Source organism: Scyliorhinus canicula, chromosome 8 (assembly GCF_902713615.1).
Source record: "Scyliorhinus canicula chromosome 8, sScyCan1.1, whole genome shotgun sequence".
Classification (NCBI taxonomy): domain Eukaryota; kingdom Metazoa; phylum Chordata; class Chondrichthyes; order Carcharhiniformes; family Scyliorhinidae; genus Scyliorhinus; species Scyliorhinus canicula.
This window is the reverse complement of record NC_052153.1, coordinates 101,718,968-101,738,347: the sequence shown is the minus strand read 5'-3', so window position 1 is coordinate 101,738,347 and position 19,380 is coordinate 101,718,968. Positions and strand designations below refer to the sequence as shown.

At 44.1% G+C, this 19,380-nt stretch overlaps 1 protein-coding gene across 12 annotated transcripts in view; it reads left to right on the top strand.

The window, feature by feature from the left end:
• The window catches only part of LOC119970415 (casein kinase I), a 332,753-nt gene that overhangs the window by 31,396 nt on the left and 281,977 nt on the right, over positions 1–19,380 (top strand). For 9 of the 12 annotated variants that reach the window (XM_038805003.1, XM_038804997.1, XM_038805004.1 and 6 more), the window contains exons 1-2: positions 6,873–7,075; positions 15,462–15,873. In XM_038805003.1, the coding sequence (XP_038660931.1) occupies positions 15,717–15,873 (157 nt within the window). In that variant the 5' untranslated portion in view covers positions 6,873–7,075; positions 15,462–15,716. Of the gene's footprint in view, positions 1–6,872; positions 7,076–7,805; positions 7,828–15,461; positions 15,874–19,380 lie in introns of those variants that run through there. The other 3 variants (XM_038804995.1, XM_038804996.1, XM_038804994.1) reach the window with 3 other exon arrangements.

Genomic DNA, 19,380 nt, shown 5'->3' with positions numbered 1-19,380 from the left:
GCTGCTGTATACTTTTGTTTGTACACCGGTCCCTACCTGTCTCACTCTTGTTATCATTACTGGATCATTACCCTTCACAGGTTCAAACTAAGCTGGTAGTGAAGCAGTGTCAGACATTTAAGAAGATATTTCACAACTCTTGCCTTGTCCCCCTTTTTAACTTTCCAAATCTACCCACACGTGAAGCCTCCTCTCCCACCCTAACTATTTAGTTTAACGCCCTTTCTACAGACCCACTTATATGATTCCCCAGAACACATTACCCAGCACAGTTCAGGTAATGGCCGTCCCAACGGTTCAGCTCCCACTTTCCCCAGCACAGGTGCCTGTGTCCCATGAATCAAAACCCACTCCTCCCACACCAACCTCCGAGCCATGTTGCTCAAGTACTTCCTGCTTTTTAATTTAGTCTAGCTGCTTTATTCTCCCTCAGTGGAACCTCTTTCTTAGTCTCACCTATGTCATTGGTACCCATGAGTACCACAACAACTTAGTCCTTCCCCTCCCACTCAAAGTTCCTTAACTCTGGCATCGGGCATGTAACACAGCCTTTGGGACTCACGTTCTTGGAGGCAGAGAACAGTATCTATCCTCTGACTATACTGTCCTCTTCTGCAACTTCATGCCGTTTTACTACCCCTGCTTGAATGATTCGCAGCACCACAGTGCTGTGGTCAGTTTGCTCATCCTCGCTGCAGTTCCTACTCTCATTCACAAGTTGCAAGAACCTGGAACCTATTGGAGAATTGCAAGGGTTGAGGCTCCTTCACTTACATTCTAGATCCCATATCTGCCTCACTCATAGTCACATCCTTCTGTCATTGACCACAGACCAAATCTGAAGTAACTAACCTAAGGATGTGTCTGCCTCATGGAACAAAATGTCCAGGTAAACCTCCCTCTCCCTGAAGCATTTCCGAGGTTCGACTTCCAGCTCACCAACTCTGAGCTGAGGTTTCTTGAGCTGCAGACACGAACTGCAGATGCAGCTGCCATGGTTCCAATGGTGCCTCATGCTACAGCTGTAACACATGACCTGCCCTTCCATCTTTATTGTGGTTCATTTAAGTAATTAGGTTCAAGTTTAGAAATATCACTCAGGGCAGCACAGTGATGCAGTAGTTAGCGTTGCTGCCTCACGGCACTGGGATCCCGGGTTTGATCCCGGCTCTGGTTCACTGTCCGTGTGGAGTTTGCACATTCTCCCCGTGGTTTCGCCCCCACAACCCAAAGATGTGCAGAGTAGGTGGATTGGCCAGGCTAAATTGCCCCTTAATCGGAATTGGGTACTCTAAATTTATTTATTTTTTAAAATATCATTCAACTATAGATATACCATTTTTTAAAACTAATTAAGCTACCAATTTTAATGCAATACTTATATCTCCCCAGCAGTGGTCTAAACTACTGCCCACATTTCGATTTTGGAACCTTAAAATCTCAACAAACTATCACCTACCTGCTCACTTAATTAAGCCTTGAGCACTCACTAACTTCTGGAGGTTGCAAATAAATAGCACCTCCTTCCCTTTTTACATCCAGTTCCCAAGTTAGCACTCGTATTTTGTCACACTCATACTTTGTCACGCTCTGGCGCCGTCACACAATGGCATTGTCACACTCTTAGCAATAGCAAAACCATTCTCCTTTTATAGAGAATAGATGGCTCACACCCAAATTACAACTGCTACATCAGCTTCGTACTACAGGGATTAGGACCTCTTCACTTTCAGTTGATTGACAGATAACTGCCATTGCCAGTTAAATTATGCTAATTAGGCTCTTTAATTAGCTTGCCGTTTTAAGATTCTAAACCAGAGTTTGACTGCTAATCTAAATTACAGTTTAAGAGAAACTTAGCAGAGAAATTCCAACTTACACCAAATTCCCTAGTTAGCACTTATACCTCGTTGCACTCAAATCTTGTCACACCTTGTGGTCTTACATTTTACTCCAAACCTTTCCCAAAATTACAGTTACGAACAGTATAACAAGGACTACCCTACACTATGGTGGTGACTATACTTTAAATATTTATACTTTAAATATATTAATTGATTCTAAAGTTCTTTGGGATATCCTGATACCAGAAAAAGAATGAATGAAATGCAAGCTCTTCCTCTTCTGTGTCAGCTGTGGCTCAGTTAGCTTTGAATCCCAAGGTCCTGGCTTCAGGTTTCACTAGAGGACTTAATCACAAACGTCTAGGCCATCACTCCAATTCAGCAAAGAGGGAGTGCTGCACTGTTGGATGAGCCACCTTTCAGATGAAATATTAAACCTGTTTTCTCAGTCATTTCAAGGAGAACAACAGAGTTATTCCTAATGCCCTGGGCAATATCTATCCCTCAATCAACATGAGAAAAACAGAATATCTGGTCATTATTAAATTCCTGTGGGGACTTCTGGTCGCGACAATTAGGAGCACATAAGGTGGCTCCCGCCGTGGACATTGTTTTTTGGATTTGTGTGTATCTGGTGTATGTTTGGGATTGAGCCCACAGCGGGCTACCGCTGTCGGAGGTGATGGTTAGGGTGATAGTATGGGGTAATTATGGCCCCCGAGGGTCTTTAGATATTTATTAGAACATAAACCATAGAACAGTACAGCACAGAACAGGCCCTTCGGCCCTCGATGTTGTGCCGAGCCTTGTCCGAAATCAAGATCAAGCTATCCCACTCCCTATCATTCTGGTGTGCTCCATGTGCCTATCCAATAACCGCTTTAAAGTTCCGAAAGTGTTGGACTCCATTATCACAGCAGGCAGTCCATTCCACACCCTAACCACTCTCTGAGTAAAGAACCTACCTCGGACATCCCTCCTATATCTCTTACCCTGAACCTTATAGTTATGCCCCCTTGTTACAGCTAGATCCACCCGAGGAAATAGTCTCTGAACGTCCACTCTATCTATCCCCCTCATCATCTTATAAACCTCTATTAAGTCACCTCTCATCCTCCTCCACTCCAAAGAGAAAACCCCTAGCTCCCTCAACTTTTTGTTAGGGTGTTGGGCTTTGGTAACTCTTCCGTTAGGTTGAGGAGTGTTGATTTTCCTTTGTTCTTTGAACATACACCCTGAGTGGTTGCCTTTGCTAGCTGTAAAGTTTCAGCTAGTGAATTGGAGTGACTTGAGGGGTGGGGGGGAGAAGGGGCTGTGGATAAGGTTCAGTGAGCTTAGCTTACTTGTTTGGTGGGGGGAGTTGGGAGAGAGGATTTGATTTGATTTATACGCGTACCGAAAAGTATTGTTCCACCTACAGTCTAGACAGATTGTTCCATACATGAAAAACACAGGACATACATCAATACACAGCGTAAATACATAGACACGGGCATCGGGATGAAGCATTGTCTCTGGAAAGCTTTTTTCAAGTTTATGGCGGCGGGGTAGGGCTAAGAGTTTTTCTGTATCTCATCTTAGGGGCGGGGTTAGTGGCTTTCTAGGCTGGGCCCTATGCCCAGGTCTGCCAGAGGTGGCGATCTTTGTCTTATATCATTTAGGATTGGTCAGTCAGGGGTTTATGGTTTGGGTTTGTAAATGGTATTTTGTCTGTATGGATTTGTTTATTTTGTGTTTTATAAAATGAAAACTTTAATTAAAATATATTTTATTTTAAATTACATTACTGTTTGTGGGCGCTTGCTGTGCATACATTGGCTGTGGTGTTTCTGGCATTACAACAGTGAGTACACTTCAAAAGTAGTTTATTGGCTGTGGAGTGCTTTGGGCATCTGGTGGCTGTAACAGGTGCTATACAAATGAAAGCTTTTTTCCCTTATGATGTTTGACTTAAAAATGGGCGCTGAACTATATCTGCACACCATAGCCCAAATATCTCCTGCTTGTAACCAAACATTATTTGATCATTACTCTTGGCTTCACAGGCATTTGATTAATACTAATAAAAGTAGCTTTTACAAGGACAGCTAACACATGTCACAGAATCCTAGAATTTATGACATGGAGACAGGCCCTTCAGCCCAAACTGGTCCATGCCAACCAAAAAGCACAATCAGCTAACCCCATTTGCCTGCATTTGGTATTTGTTTGGCAGTTAGGTCAGGAATCCTTGGAATGTGTGCCACTTTGTGCCCTATGTCAAGGCACTCTCAGGATCAGTACAAGAACTGTTTTTGAAGGAAGGCCCCAGGAATAAAATGATTGATAGCTTCCCCAAACTAAGTCAGTGACTGGAACATTTCAAATCTGTATCTGTAATATATCCATGTCAGTGGACACATTTACATCTATGCACCACACTCCAATTATCCATTGGCCCCTCACTCCACTTCAATGGATGGCTGCACATGCCATAGGAAATTGACTAGTTATTAAATAGATTTTGTAGAAATGATGGCAACATGCAATAAATGAAATTCCAGGATGACAGATAAGATGAATGAGGGACCGTAGTGGAATATCCTTTAAGTATTCTTAAAATTGCGACGGTCCCATTTCAGCTGCCATATTCATTTTTTAAACCTAATTTCATGCATATCTGCTGGAATACAGGACACTGCTAATGCAGCGGAGTGAGTGGCAGCATAAGCACTATTTTACAGTTCTGCAAAAAGCCTAGCTAATAATGTTTTTTGAGAAAGTTCTTGGCTGCGATGGATTTTTTTTTCAAAGAAATGTTTCTTGTGTTTATTTTGTACTTATTAAAGTGAGGGAAGTTGATCCTGTTTGATAAGGTTTTGGAGCCAACAGAGCCAGCACCAAGCACTGCAACATCAATTGTAGTGGTTAGATCCATGGTTAGACAGAGAGTAAAATTCAGACTACTTTGCCCCAACTATGCATTTCGCCTCAAACCTCAGATGGACAGCAGCAGCAGTGTCACAGTTTTAATTTCCCACCCTATGGTCTTCCTGAGTTGCCAATGTATCAAGTGGAGCCAAATTGGGGTTGTTTTAACCATATTTATGTGTGAGTTTTGCACTTATCAAGCTGTGGAATGTTTTTCACTGATTGTTAGTACCATACATTTCCAGCTGTAGCACAAGTTGATGCAAAATAAAGCTACTTCTTTTTGACCACAATATGCTGCAGCTTCTACTTTGGAAAAGTAACCTTTCTTATATCAGTTTGGTATCTCTTAAATTTGACACATGGGCTAACAAGAGAGAGATTGCTAATTTAGTGCCAGTTACATATGGTTGTATGGCATAGCCCCATTACCATTAGCGATTGGATTGAGGCAAATTAAATATGTTTCATGTTAGTGCTCTACAAAGAGGATTTTCATGCTACTATGCAGGTTTAATTTATGGCCATAACCTTTGTTTTCTGTCTGCAGGTGAGGGTTACAGGGACAGGGAAATAGTTGAGCTTGTGTAGGACATTGATTGGCTGAGTTGCACGTACAGTGTTTTGTGCGGTTTTGGGCATGCATGGATGGGAGGGATGTGGAGATAATGAAGGAGATGGTATTCAGGACTCTGCAGTTGGGAGAGTCTTGAGAGCTGTGTTATTTTTGTTGGAGCAAGGATAAGATGGGGAAATGACTAAGTAGAAGTCTTTAAGGCAGTGAAGGGGTGAATTGTTTCCACAGATTGATGGGTCAGTGGCAAGAATACACAGATTTAAGATAATCAGGATGGGATTTCAGAAGTAGACTGGATGAATCTTTTGCACTGAGCAAAGTTTTTGATGGGAAATTAATGGAAGGCTGCTTGGTAATAGAGAATGTTGGGTGTGGGGCGTAAACAAGGTGGAGAGATTGGACTGAATGGCTCATGGAGGGAACAATACAACCCAAATTTGTTGGCCCAAATAGTTTCTTTCTGTATGGTAATGTTCTGTGGTTCCATGGGGTATGCCTGTAATAAACTACCCAGACCTTAAGTATTTTTGAGGACTATATTGCACCTCATGCTTTCTCCTTCGTGCGTACAACACATTCTCGAATTTTTATATTGAGGGTCATGGTCTGTGCAATGTTGGCCCTGATTGAAATTGACTAAAATGCACTTTTATGTAAATACAGAATCTTGCACATCCTCTGATCGTGGTAAACGATCGGCATTAATACGGCCAATTGAATTCGGTGAGCCTTTCATGTGAAGACTACTCCGTGATTTTGCCAGAGTCTCTCAGAATTGAATTTTGATGGTCCAATTTGTTGAATATCACAACACGAATGGATATATTTATTGTGACTATGTAAAAGAATGAAAGCTTTAGTTCACTGAGGAATACTGCAAGCCCCGTAATATGCGTTAAGTTTACAGTGTGTAGCAGCGGGAATGTAACTTAATTTGCGGGGCAATACTTTTTGCTTTCGTAATCGATAGAAAACAATGAAGCCAGGAAGAAAGAAAAAAAAGTTCAAATCGCAGTAAAGCAATCAATACTACTGACAGCAGGAGTTCCACTTTAAAGCTTTTCTGCTACCCTTCATTTCCAAGTTTTACTGGTTTTCAATCAGGGTACTATTGATTTATTTCTGAGTTGGCTGAACACACTGAGAATTGTTGGAGGTATTTGGGGATCGCCCTGCCTCGCTGCTGAAAAGCACATGTTGCCTTTCCCCTGCTGCTTGGTGACTGAGCTTTGTGCTGGCTGCAGGCCGGCTTGCTGTGCACTGATTGGTCGGCGCGCTGTCAATCAGGAATTTCTCTGAGCGCTGATAGGATAATACGCTATCACTCTGGAGCTGTACAGAACGCCGATTGGTCGGTGCGCTGTCACTCAAACGCGTTTCCGGCTGGTGATTGGCCAGTGCGCTGTCACTCATGATGTTTCCCGGGTGTTGCTTGGCCATCCCCCCGTCACTCAGGGGCGGTATCCAGCGCTGATTGGCTGTGACCCTGTCACTCAGGGGCTTTTCCGGGGATTTCCGCTCGCGCTCGGTGACTCGGAACATTTTGTAACAAAAAGCGGAGGAGCTGAGAGTGGAGGAGCCGGGGTTGTGGGGCCTCTGCTCACTAGTACAAGGAGCTGCTGGTGTATGTGTATGTAAACCTCTCCCAGTAACCTCCCCAAGCACGGATAGCAGGGCTATCGCTTTTACCCAACGCACTTTATATTCAAATAACTGCAAAACAAAAAAAAAAATCCCCAAGCAGGTCTGTGTGTATTTGTGTTTATTCTATGTATGAACTTGGCTGTACGCATAAAACCTAGGACTGTATTTATAAAATAGAGATCTCTGTATATTCCCCATCCCTTCTGCAGTAGTGGCTGTGTTTTGTTTTAGTTTCTCCTGGGGAATAGGGAGCTGCTCTTGTGTCCTTCCGATTTGAATCCCAGCTTTTTTTTTTATCTTGGAGGGCGGTGTGGGTGGGGAGAGCTGTTGTCACAGAAGGTTATCGAATTGAATCTATTTCATGGTCGGCAGAGGAAAGAGTTCGAATCTCATTTTAATTGTAGTTTGTGATGTAACTTTGAACAATATGTAAGGCCGCGCGTTATTGGGAAGGATGGACCCCCACCTTCTACTGGAATATACTGTATTAGTGTTTCTTTTGTTTATTCATACTGGTGAAATGTTGCTTGTCTAATATATATCACTGGGCTGGGAATTACTTGGATGTTGTGCCTCTGATTTATTTGTGCAGTGGGCCCCTCTCACCTTGCTTGTGGGCTGCAGGATTCTTCTGCCTGTGCAACATGGGCAGAGCCGCTCCACTGTTGCAGAGTAGGTGAGGAAAAAGCTCGCCAGCAAATGTGTGGGAACACTTTGTTCCCAGGTCCCAGTGAGGAATGGCAGCCGCCTCCTGATCATTGCCGGGGATCTCGCAGTTTCCAAATACAACCTGTGATTTCGCAATGTTTGTCAATACAGTTTTTCGGAAGCAGTGAAAGATTGCATTAGGGTGTGAGTAGTCCCAGCTTTTATCTGGTGGTGGGAATTGGTTTGCAGCGCCGAGGCCTGCGAGCACTGGCCAGCGCTTTCCCATCTTTTCTGGCCGCGAATGGGGGGTCGGCGGGGGGAAGGTTGGTTTTGTTTTCCATGGGCCTGGATTGCCTTGAGCTGGCGAACCCCAGCAAGCCCGCCGAGTTGTAAAAGTAAAGAGCATCTAGAAGGATGCCTGGCCGACTGTGAAATCTCATTTATTCTGTTCAACAAGTGAGCTGCTGTTGACTTAGGGCCTGCCTCTCACATTGGATACAAAACCTGTTTCGTGACCGGCCACGGCATGTTCTTTTCAGACCACATATATTCAACGGAGAATAATAAGCAGTTGGCTATGAGACTGTAATCTCATTGAAGGGCTCTTATGGCAGGCAGTGTGAAATAATTAATATCTTGTAATGACCCGTGTATCAATATTTTCCAACAAAGGGGCTGGGTTAGCACAGGGCTAAAGAGCTGGCTTTTAAAGCAGACCAAGGCAGGCCAGCAGCACGGTTCAATTCCCGTACCAGCCTCCCCGAACAGGTGCTGGAATGTGGCGACTAGGGGTGTTTCGCAGTAACTTCATTTGAAGCCTATTTGTGACCAGCGATTTTCATTTCATTTCATTCATTTCTCTTCAATTCATAAAAGCAGTTCTGAGTCACTGATGGTTTCTCTGACCTCCAAAACCACCATTCATATCAATGATTCTATTCGGTGGACAGCCTGCTTTCTCTACAGTATCAAGTGACTGATTTAGGGGTATTTGATGAGGGCACTGTCTTGATGCTATTCTTAAGTTCTGGAGTGAAGGGCAATACATTCAACGTTTCCATCCTTAATGTTGCAGTATGAATTTTACAGATATGGATGCTGTAGTCAGGATTGATTGCTTGCACATTGGTAGAAGGAAGCATGACTTGAAAGGCAGCCATCAGTCAGGATACACTTTGGTATGTTGTGTGATGACCTGTAGATCTCATGGGCCAGGCACGTGACGGCTGAGAAATAATCCAGAGCAAATAACTAATGTGCAGTATGCAAATGATATAATGAGCTCTGTTATCAAAATGTGGTCTTTTTAAAATTATGCTTCTGTATTTTGATTGTTTAACTAATGAGAATGTTGTTCCATGTTTAAGTCATGAAAGTTTCTGGAGTATTTATTGAAGTTGAGAGTTTGGGCCAGGAACAAAGACTTGAATTGTTTGTTTTAAAAGTTTTGTTGTTTTGAAAGTGGATTATTGATGTATCCTTTTCTATTTTATGTTCTTGCTATCCTGTGACTATGAAGTAGAACATGATCAGGTGTTTAAGTTTATTGGATGAATGTTTGTGAACATAATAGTCGTGTTAATGTTCATTTAAAAAAAAAGTGTGCAGAGGAACCAAAGCCAGTTGGCATATTAGGATGGTTATTGCTTTGTGTTGTCGCTTTATAACGGAATATTTAGTTCAAGGTTGTACATGCATGAATTTGTGACTTTGCAGCACATGCCATAGCATGCTGGACAAAGCCATATTTTGGTTTACCAAATAAGCATATAACAAAACTGACCACAGATGAATTAGCTTGTTTGTGTCTTTTCTACTAGTAAGTATTATGGATTCTTGACCTTGCTTCTAACAATATTAGCTTTAGATCATTTTGCATTCCAGCATTTTCTGACATATTTTGTACAAAACTAGATGTGGTGTACTAATGTGAAAAGGAGTGAACACATTTTATATTCAGCTAAATAAATCTGCTATACTAAAATTATAGGCTGAGCTACATGCACATATGGATACTTCAAAGGGATTTTTTTTGGGGGGGGGGGGGGCGGGGGGCTGGCGTAGATTCCCAACTTCCACTTTTTCTCCTTTGTTAAACTTCCTGCAGTTGAGGGATAATATTCACCGGGCCTTGTAATGTAGCATTTCCCATCCAGTTTTCTCTTCTCTCTTGAAGAAGTTGAATCATATGAGGAAATATCTCTATGGATGTTGATGGTTCACTGCTACCTCAAGAACAATTAATGTTGGGAAGTAAATACTGGCCTCTCCAGCAATGCCCAGATCCTGCAAATGAATTAAAAAATAAATAAATAAAAAATTCCAGTGGTGGTTCTTTTTTGGGAGCTTGGTATAGGTAGTAAGAGATTAAATCATGAGGAATATCACAGTTGAGCATGTCCTTTTATGTTGACGTGTACGTTCCAGTAGTTCTCCTACCCCAGGTGCACTGAAGCAAGTTGGAACATTCCCAACCTGGCTCAATATCACACATTAAGGTATTCTGAGCCACCAGGGGCTTTTCTTTGTAAACAGGCTGTTGTGTATGAGAGAGTGGGTTGTTTCGTCTACAACATTCATCGACAATGTTTAGTTTATCGACCTAAATCTCATAGCCATGTGTTGCGACTTCACAGTGGGGCTCTTATTAATTAAATCTGTATTTGATGAGGAATTAAAATCTTGGATGCTATGCTGACTTTTCATTGTTCTATTTCCTCTGCTTATCTTCAAGGTGATTTTTAAAAAGTAATTGGATAAGAAAATTGATGGGCAGATCAAAGCTTGGATACAAAAATATTTTAAAACTTTCTTCCAGCTGCAAGAAAGCAAAATAGATCTGAGGTTTTGTGGATTCTCAAGCAATTTCTTTCTAAATTGCTGTAGCCGTGATGGAGGCAGCAGTAGCAGAGGAGATGCCACAGCAAGCAGCTGCTGCACTTGAGCTGATGCATTTGTTACTGTGATGGTGGGTTGTGGTGCATGTTTGAGAGAGCGAGAGGATGAGTTTTTCTTTTGGCAGGTAACATGACACTGGAAAACTGTTTTTGGCAGGTAACCTAACACTGACAACAAGGAAGTGAGTGTGGAGTCATGGTTATACATGCAATTAAAGCTCAAATAAAGATGATCCACAGGAACTGGTCTTTATAGTCGGCAGCAGTTCTCTCTCTTTTTCTCTTTCTCGTTCTCTCTCCCTTCCTCTCCACCCCCCCCCCCCCCCATTTGTTTCATGTGTATCTTTTTTTTTTATAAATGTTTTTATTCAGTTTTCGTATTTTATATTGAACAAATTACAAATTGTTAGGAGAGAGAAAAAAAAAACAAACAAAAACAAACACGCAAAAATTAACACACATATTTACAGGTAAGCATCTTCGTAGTAGTAACTGCGCCCCCCCCCCCCCCCCCCCCCCCTCCCCCCCTCAACATGTTTATTTAGCTTGGTTTTGGGCCTTAGCTAGCCATCGAACCCCCGTAACGAACCTGTAGCCCCCCCCCCCTCCCGCTACCTTCCCCCGACTATTCTTCCTCTTGTACATTGGCCACAAATAGGTCCCGGAACAGTCGCATGAATGGCTCCCACGTTCTGTGGAAGCCGTCGTCCGACCCTCGGATGGCAAATTTGATTTTCTCCATTTGGAGAGATTCCGAGAGGTCGGACAGCCAGTCCGCAGCTCTGGGCGGTGCTGCTGACCGCCAGCCAAACAGGATTCTACGGCGGGCGATCAGGGAGGCAAAGGCAAGGGCATCCGCCCTCCTCCCCAGGAATAGATCTGGCTGTTCTGAAACCCCGAAGACCGCCACTATCGGGCATGGCTCCACCCTCACTCCCACCACTTTGGACATTACCTCGAAGAAGGCTGTCCAGTACTCCACGAGTCTGGGGCAGGACCAGAACATGTGGGCGTGGTTGGCCGGGCCTCTTTGGCACCGTTCACATCTGTCTTCCACCTCCGGGAAGAACCTACTCATACGGGTTCTTGTTAAGTGGGCTCTATGTACCACTTTTAGTTGCGTCAGGCTGAGCCTTGCGCACGTGGAGGTGGAGTTGACCCTATGCAGTGCTTCGCTCCAGAGTCCCCACCCGATCTCCATCCCCAGGTCGTCCTCCCATTTCCTCCTTGTTGCGTCCAGTACGGTGTCGTCCCTATCTACCAGTCGGTCATACATGTCACTACAGTTCCCTTTCTCTAGGATACTTGAGTCCAGTAGGTCTTCCAGTAGTGTCTGTCGTGGCGGTTGTGGGTACGTCCTTGTCTCCTTTCGTAGGAAGTTTTTGAGCTGCAGGTACCGTAGCTCGTTCCCCCCAGCTAGCTGAAATTTCTCTGTCAGTTCGTCCAGTGTTGCGATCCTGTCGTCCGTGTATAGGTCCCTGACTGTCAGTGTCCCCCCGTCCTGCCTCCACCTTTTGAAGGTGGCGTCGGTCAGTGCTGGTTTGAACCTATGGTTGTTGCAGATGGGAGCCCTGTTCGACATTTTGGTCAGGCCAAGTTGCTGCCGCAGTTGGTTCCAGGATTGGAGGGTGGCTGTCACCACTGGGCTGCTGGAGTGTTTTTTGGGTGGGGATGGGAGTGCTGCCGTGGCGAGGGCCCGGAGGGAGGTTCCCATGCAGGAGGCCTCCTCCGCACGCACCCACTCAGCTTCTGGCTCCTGGATCCATCCCCTTACTCGCTCGGCTGTTGCTGCCCAGTGGTAGAATTGTAGATTCGGGAGGGCTAACCCTCCCCTGGTTTTTGTTTTTTGTAAGACCTTCTTTGGGATCCTAGCATTTTTACCCCCCCATACGAACGCCATGATGAGTTTGTCCAGCGCTTTGAAAAAGGCCTTGGGGATGTAGATCGGAATGGATCTAAACAGGAAGAGGAACCTGGGCAGTACGTTCATTTTGATCGTCTGAACTCTCCCCGCGAGGGAGAGCGGGAGTGTGTTCCATCTTTGCAGGTCCTTTTTAACTTCCTCCGTCAGGCTGGTGAGGTTCCATTTGTGGATCCCTTTCCAGTCATGGGCTATTTGGATCCCCAGGTAGCGGAATTTATGTCGGGCTTGTTTGAACGGCCGCCCCTTTAGTGCTGCCCCCCCCCCCCCCCTTGCGGGTGTAATGGGAAGATCTCACTTTTGCTCATGTTGAGTTTGTAGCCCGAGAAGGCTCCAAACTCTTTCAGGAGCGCGATGATTCCGTCCATGCTGCTTTGTGGGTCCGAGATATAGAGGAGCAGATCATCCGCATAGAGTGAGACTCTGTGCTCTCTACCTCCCCTTCGGATCCCCCTCCAATTTTTTGCTGCCCTGAGCGCGATTGCTAGCGGTTCGATTGCTAGTGCGAACAGCAGCGGGGACAGTGGGCATCCTTGTCTGGTGCCCCTGTGCAGCTGGAAGTATTGGGAGTTGGTATTGTTGGTCTGTACACTCGCCATGGGAGCGTTGTACAGGAGCTTTACCCAAGCGGTGAACCCTGTTCCAAGCCCGAACCGCTCCAGTACCTCTATGAGGTATTTCCATTCGACTCTGTCGAAGGCCTTTTCTGCGTCCAGGGAGACGATCACCTCTTGTGTTCTCTCCCCGGAGGGGGTCATTATCACGTTCAGCAGGCGCCTGATGTTCGCGGTCAGCTGTCTACCTTTGACAAAGCCCGTCTGGTCCTCTGTGACCACCTCAGGTACACAGTCTTCTAGCCTTTTGGCTAGGATTTTGGCCAGTATTTTGGCGTCTGCATTCAGCAGAGATATGGGTCTGTATGACCCACATTCCGTTGGGTCTTTGTCTTTCTTAGGTATCAGCGAGATTGAGGCCTGTGCTAACGTGGGTGGCAACGTGCCCCTAGCTAGCGAGTCTGTGAACATCTCCCGCATGTGCGGGGCCAGCGCTGTCGCAAATTTTTTGTAGAAGTCCGCCGGGAATCCGTCCGGTCCCGGCGCCTTCCCCGCCTGCATGGAGCTAATGCTGTCCATGATCTCTCCCAGTGCTAGTGGTGCTTCCAGATCCCGTTTTCTGCCCTCTCCCACAACTGGTATGTTCAGTCCGTCAAGAAACCGGTTCATCCCAGCCTTCCCCGTTGGGGGCTCTGAGGTGTACAGCTCTTGGTAGAAGGCCTTGAAGGTTTTGTTAATCTTCTCTGGTTCTGTTTCCAACGTGCCTCTGGTATCTCTGATTTGCGCGATTTCTCTGCTGGCTGCCTGCTTTCTCAGCTGGTGGGCCAACAGGCGGCTGGCTTTGTCTCCGTGTTCGTATAGGGCCCCGCGTGCCTGGCGGAGTTGGTGTACTGCTTTCCTGGTGGAGAGCAGGTCAAAGTTCCTTTGTAATTCTTTTCTCTCCGCCAGGAGTTCTACAGTCGGGGCCTCGGAGTATTTATGGTCTACCTCCAGTATGGAGTCGACCAGCTTCTGCCTAGCCACCCTTTCCTATTTCATGTGTATCTTTGTTTGGTGTGGAAACTACTTGGTGTTGCTACCAAATTTTAACTAATTTACATGCCAAGCTGCAAAAACAGATGGTGAATCCAACCAGAATTTTTACATTCCAAACGCGATACATGATTATGATTTCTCCACTTTGGATAGCATTTTTAAGTTGTGCACAATGAAATTTGCAAATCACAAGTGACAAAATCCCAATAGCAATTGAGTTGCCCAACTAGTTTGCTTTCCATATCATGAAAAGGTTGAATGTGGAAAAACCGTGATGTGTTTCACATTGAATTCTGTGATGAGAATGACCTTGGGACTCCGATATGTGACGTGCAAAAGTTCCAATTTGAAACTGTTTCATTCAGCAGAGTGTGGAAGATTATACATATGTTCTGATAATGGAGGAGGGAAACTTGTGCATTGAGCTTCATTTTTATCAAAAAAAGTTATTGGTTTGAATGAAATCTATACTCTTAATTTGTAATTAGTAAAATGCCCACTCCATTGAGACAGCCAGCAGATTTGATGATGCCCAAGAGCCTACATATTTATTTTAATTCAAATTTTTTTTTCTTTTGCTCAATGGCTTGTACTCTCCAATATTATCAAATGTAAATTTTCAAGTTGCTTTTAATCCCAACCAGAATAATGCTTTTGAAATTGAGTTATGAAAATTTATTCATATATTCGGACACACTAGTTCGTGTGCACCACCTTAAAAGTTGATTTTATCAATAAACTACCGACAAGCTCTTTGTAAGGAATTTAGATGTCTTCTGAAATTGTCACTTCATCCTTGGTGAGCGAAGACATTAAGCAAGCTTGTTTATTTGACTTGTTGGCTGACATTTTGACAGTTTTTCGATGCCTGTACTCCAAGTAGAGCAAAACCTTGCAGCTTAGCATATTCGGAGGATCCTTTTAAAAAGCGCCCCTTTAATGGAATCTTTTTTGAGCATTTTAACTTGAGGTTAACATTTACTTGCTAAGCAGCCCTTCTTTCTGGAGAAATATTTCAGTGCTCTGTGAGGAATTGAAGAAAAGTGGAATTTTTTAAATCCAAATTTATTCATTTATATTTACTTGACTGTAAATTAGTAAAATAGGCAGCATTGTCATTTTTGTTCTTGTGTGTGCATGGACAGTGTTTTTACCTGCTTCTGTAAGAACATTGAGTACCCAAGTCCAATAACTTGGCATTTTGCTGAAGGCAGGGTATATATAGAATGCTTTGTTCTCTGAGGACATCAACTGCTGTATTTAGTTTTAGTCTTGGATGGTTTATGGGTCTCAATATGTGGTGCTCCGTCTGCATAAGTCACTGACTGTAGATATTCATGGCTGGTGTGTACTACCAAGTCTGTTTGCTTCCCACTTGAATATCAAAGTGATAACACTGATTTAATAACTAATTTTTATTTTATTTTTCAGGTCCTCAACAATTGAGTGCAGCGGTTGTTTGGACGAATATCCCGTGCAAATGGTGCAATTTGTTCTTTGTTGTTCTTACCAAGGAAACTTTTGCGAATGGGATGAAAATAATGATTTTTGAATACTCTGCCTGTGATTGAACACCGGTGCTGCTACACTGATTTTATTCCAAATGATGCTTCCGCTGTGGAACTATACAGTCTGAAAGTGCATAACCGAGTACATACAGAAAATTGCCATAAACCGGAACTCGTTATGGAGAAAACTAAAGATAAAGATAAAATGGAAGAAAGATCTAGAGTGGGCAGGAGTGGTGGACGAGGTTCCCACAGTTCTGGTGTTTTAATGGTTGGACCAAACTTCAGGGTTGGAAAAAAGATAGGATGTGGCAATTTTGGAGAACTTAGATTAGGTAAGACGGTCTTAAACTACCCAGTTTTTTTGACATGCAATTATAAGATTTGAATTTCTAGCAGTTATTAAAATGTTGGAATTACTTGGACTTCCAGTTTTACAGATTATTGTTTTAAACTTGAAAACGGGAAAAAAGCTTCATGGTCACAGTGGCCCTGTCGCCCCTCGTTTTCAAATGTCAGTGGTCCAGGCAGGAAGCCAAACCAGATGGTTGTCTGACTATTGCCTGACTTTGTGGTTTCTGCCCCCCCCGCCCCCCCCCATACATAAAAGCAAATTCCTGTGGATACTGTAATCTGAAACAAAAGAAAAAATGCTGAAAATCTCGGCAGGTCTAGCAGCATCTGCAGGGAGAGACAAGAGCCAACGTTTTGAAGTTCGATGACTTTGTCAAAGCTTGCATTCCAAAGCTGGAATTCCAATAGTTCCCCATGATGAACAAGTTTGGGAGGCTGGACCCCAGGCCTCTTCTTCGGGGTGGCTTTGCTGGGCCCAGTCAGACTGGCCCTGTGGGGTAGCCGTTACCATTTGCGATGGGTGGGGGAGGGGAAGAAGACCCCTCTGTTGGGTGCAAGGTTTTCCTGGCGGCCTTGCCACATATTAATGTCCTCCCACCATTATGGACCTCAGTTGGATTACTCAATATCTACCACATTGGTAAAATTCCAGCTAAGGCCAGTAGGCGATGGACACTGTGCCCCCTGCCCCCTCTGGGGCTCCCCATCAGCTCAGTCATGTATGGAGTTGGAGGAGGCGTGAGCCATAAAATTCCGACTATGGCAAAATGATCTTGCCCACTAGAGTTGGATTTGAAATATACTAGTTCCTGTCTTTCTGACAAAATTGGGTTTTCATTTTGTGTTTCTTTTCAATGTTACAACTTAATTAAGTGTGTTAAATTATATTTATAGGCCTGTAAGTGCATCAGTGACAAAATATGTTTTCTGCATATTTTAAAGATTAAAGATGGACTCTTTCTTTGCAATTAGGAGATCCAATGAGGTAGATGAAAAGCTCAAGCGTGGAAAACAATTAGAGGAGAATTAGTCAAAGGAAAATTGAAAGCACTGTATTGCATGAATTAGTAAATTCATCCATGCAAACTGGATTAGTAAAATGTTGCTTTTATGGTGTTCAGAGGCTTGAAGCAAGTCAAATTTGAGCAGTCTTCATCCAGCTCAGCAAACATATAACTATCCCAGATTACCTTTTGTCTAGTATGTAGATTTATAGAGCACGTTTCATGTCCTCTTAAAATTCAGTTGAGCCACTGATGTACGTTTGGAGTGAAATCACTGTTGTAAGGTAGGAAATATGGCAGCAAATTTGCACACTGCAAAATTCTAGAAACAGCAATGTGATTATTCCCAGCTGATGTGATGACTCGGCAATAAATATGGCCCAGGACAATGTGGGGAAAACACCACAGCCCTTCTTTGAAACCGTCCCATTGGATCTTTTCTGTCTATTTATAGCAGATGGATCCTCAGTTTTAATGTCCTTTCGGGAAAAACTCTGCTACCTTTGCCTGGCCTGAAATGGCTTTGCAAACCACTCTGTTTAAGGAAAATTAGGGATGGGTAACAAAGGCTGGCCTTACCAGTGTCACCAACATCTGTTGCAAGAAAGAATAAAAAAGAAAACCACTCTTTTTAAAAAAAAAAAAGAGCACCTCCAATAGTGCAGCATTCGCTCAGTACTGCATCGGTATATCAGCCTAGCCTTTGTTCTCAAGCCCCTTCAGTGGGGTTTGAACCCACACCTTTCTGGGATTTGAATCCACAACTTTCTATCTTTCATGAGTGTGCTACCACTGAGCCAAGACTGATATCTATCCCCAGGACTGTTTGGTCCAGCAGCTCTGGCAATCTGGTCAAGTTCAAACATGTCAGTTCTTTTTATATTTCTTGCTTTATTGGCTTTGCTGTTTGGAAGATGCTGCTTTTACTACTGCTGCTTTAATGGTGGCTGAAACATAAATTGGAATACCAGGATCTCTTAATAGTCTCAGTTTTGGATGAATCCGAACTATTTGGTACATTGGCTGCCCCAAGTTTAAATCAATTGGGTTCCATGGTGTGCAATTAAGTGAAACACCAGACAAAGCATAGGAACTCATGATTTAAGGATATGTGATAATGGATCTTTACCTGTTGCAGCAACGTGACTGTAGATTGAGGTTGGAGACATGCTTTTGGAAAGCTGTGGGGAATGCAGTACTGAAATTACTAGATGTGTGATGCCATAGACCTCCCCACCCCCATTGTTCTTGGGAGGTGAGTGTTGGGAATGAGTGTTCAAGGGAGGTGGCATATTGGGTAGGACAGGGTCCTTTCACCTCCCGGAGCCTAACTTTAAAAGAAAATCTACCCTACACTGTCCCATTAGAATCAAGAGTCCCTACTGTGCAGAAGGAGACCATTCATGAGTCTTCACCGACTAACCCTTGAGAGAGTTGCTGACTTAGATCCACTCCCCTGCCTTATCTGTATAACCCCACTTAACCTGCACATCTTTGGACTGTGGGAGGAAACTGGAGCACCCGGAGAAAACACATGCCGACACTGGGAGAGCCTGCAAACTGCACACACATTGGGAGAGCGTGCAAACTCTACACAAGCTTGGAATTGAACCTGGGTCCCTGGTGCTGTGAGGCAGCAGTTGTAACCACTGTGTGCGGCGCCACAAACAGCAGACGGATCACATTTCAACTAATGTTAGCAGAGTCAAGCTAGTTACTTGTGGCTCTGGGTGAACAGCCCAGTCTTTGGGGCCACAAAAGCAACTGGTGTGGAATGAGAAAATATTATGCTGGTGATGTGTCTGGAAGTGAGATTTGGGAAATTTTCATTGTGTTTTAACATGTGCTGTATCAGATCTAGGAGATGGATTTTTAATTATGATCCAGTTTTTAAACTGCTTAAACTTCTTTTCTGTGGTATGACTTTGAATCCAAGAGTAGGGATGTACTTTTGAGGCTGTATAAGGCACTGACCAGACCCCATTTGGAGTACTGAGAGCAGTTTTGGGCCCCGTATCTCAGGACAACTGTGCTGGCCTTGGAAAGGGTCTAGAGGAGGTTCACAGGAATGATCCCTGGAATGAAGAGCTTGTCGTATGAGAAACGGTTGAGGTCTCTGGATCTGTGTTCGTTGGGAGTTTAGAAGGATGAGGGGATCTTCTTGAAACTTGCAGGATACTGCGAGGCCTGGATAGAGTGGACGTGGAGAGGATGTTTCCACTTTTCGGAAAAACTAGAAGCAGAGGACACAATCTCAGACTAAAGGGACGATCCTTTAAAACAGAGATGAGGAAGAATTTCTTCAGCCAGAGGGTGGTGAATCTGTGAAACCCTTTGCCGCAGAAGGCTGTGGAGACCAAATCACTGAGTGTCTTTAAGACAGAGATAGATGGGTTCTTGATTAATAAGGGGATCAGGGGTTATGGGGAAAAGGCAGGAGAATGGGGGTGAGGAGAACATCAGCCATGATTGACTGGCGGAGCA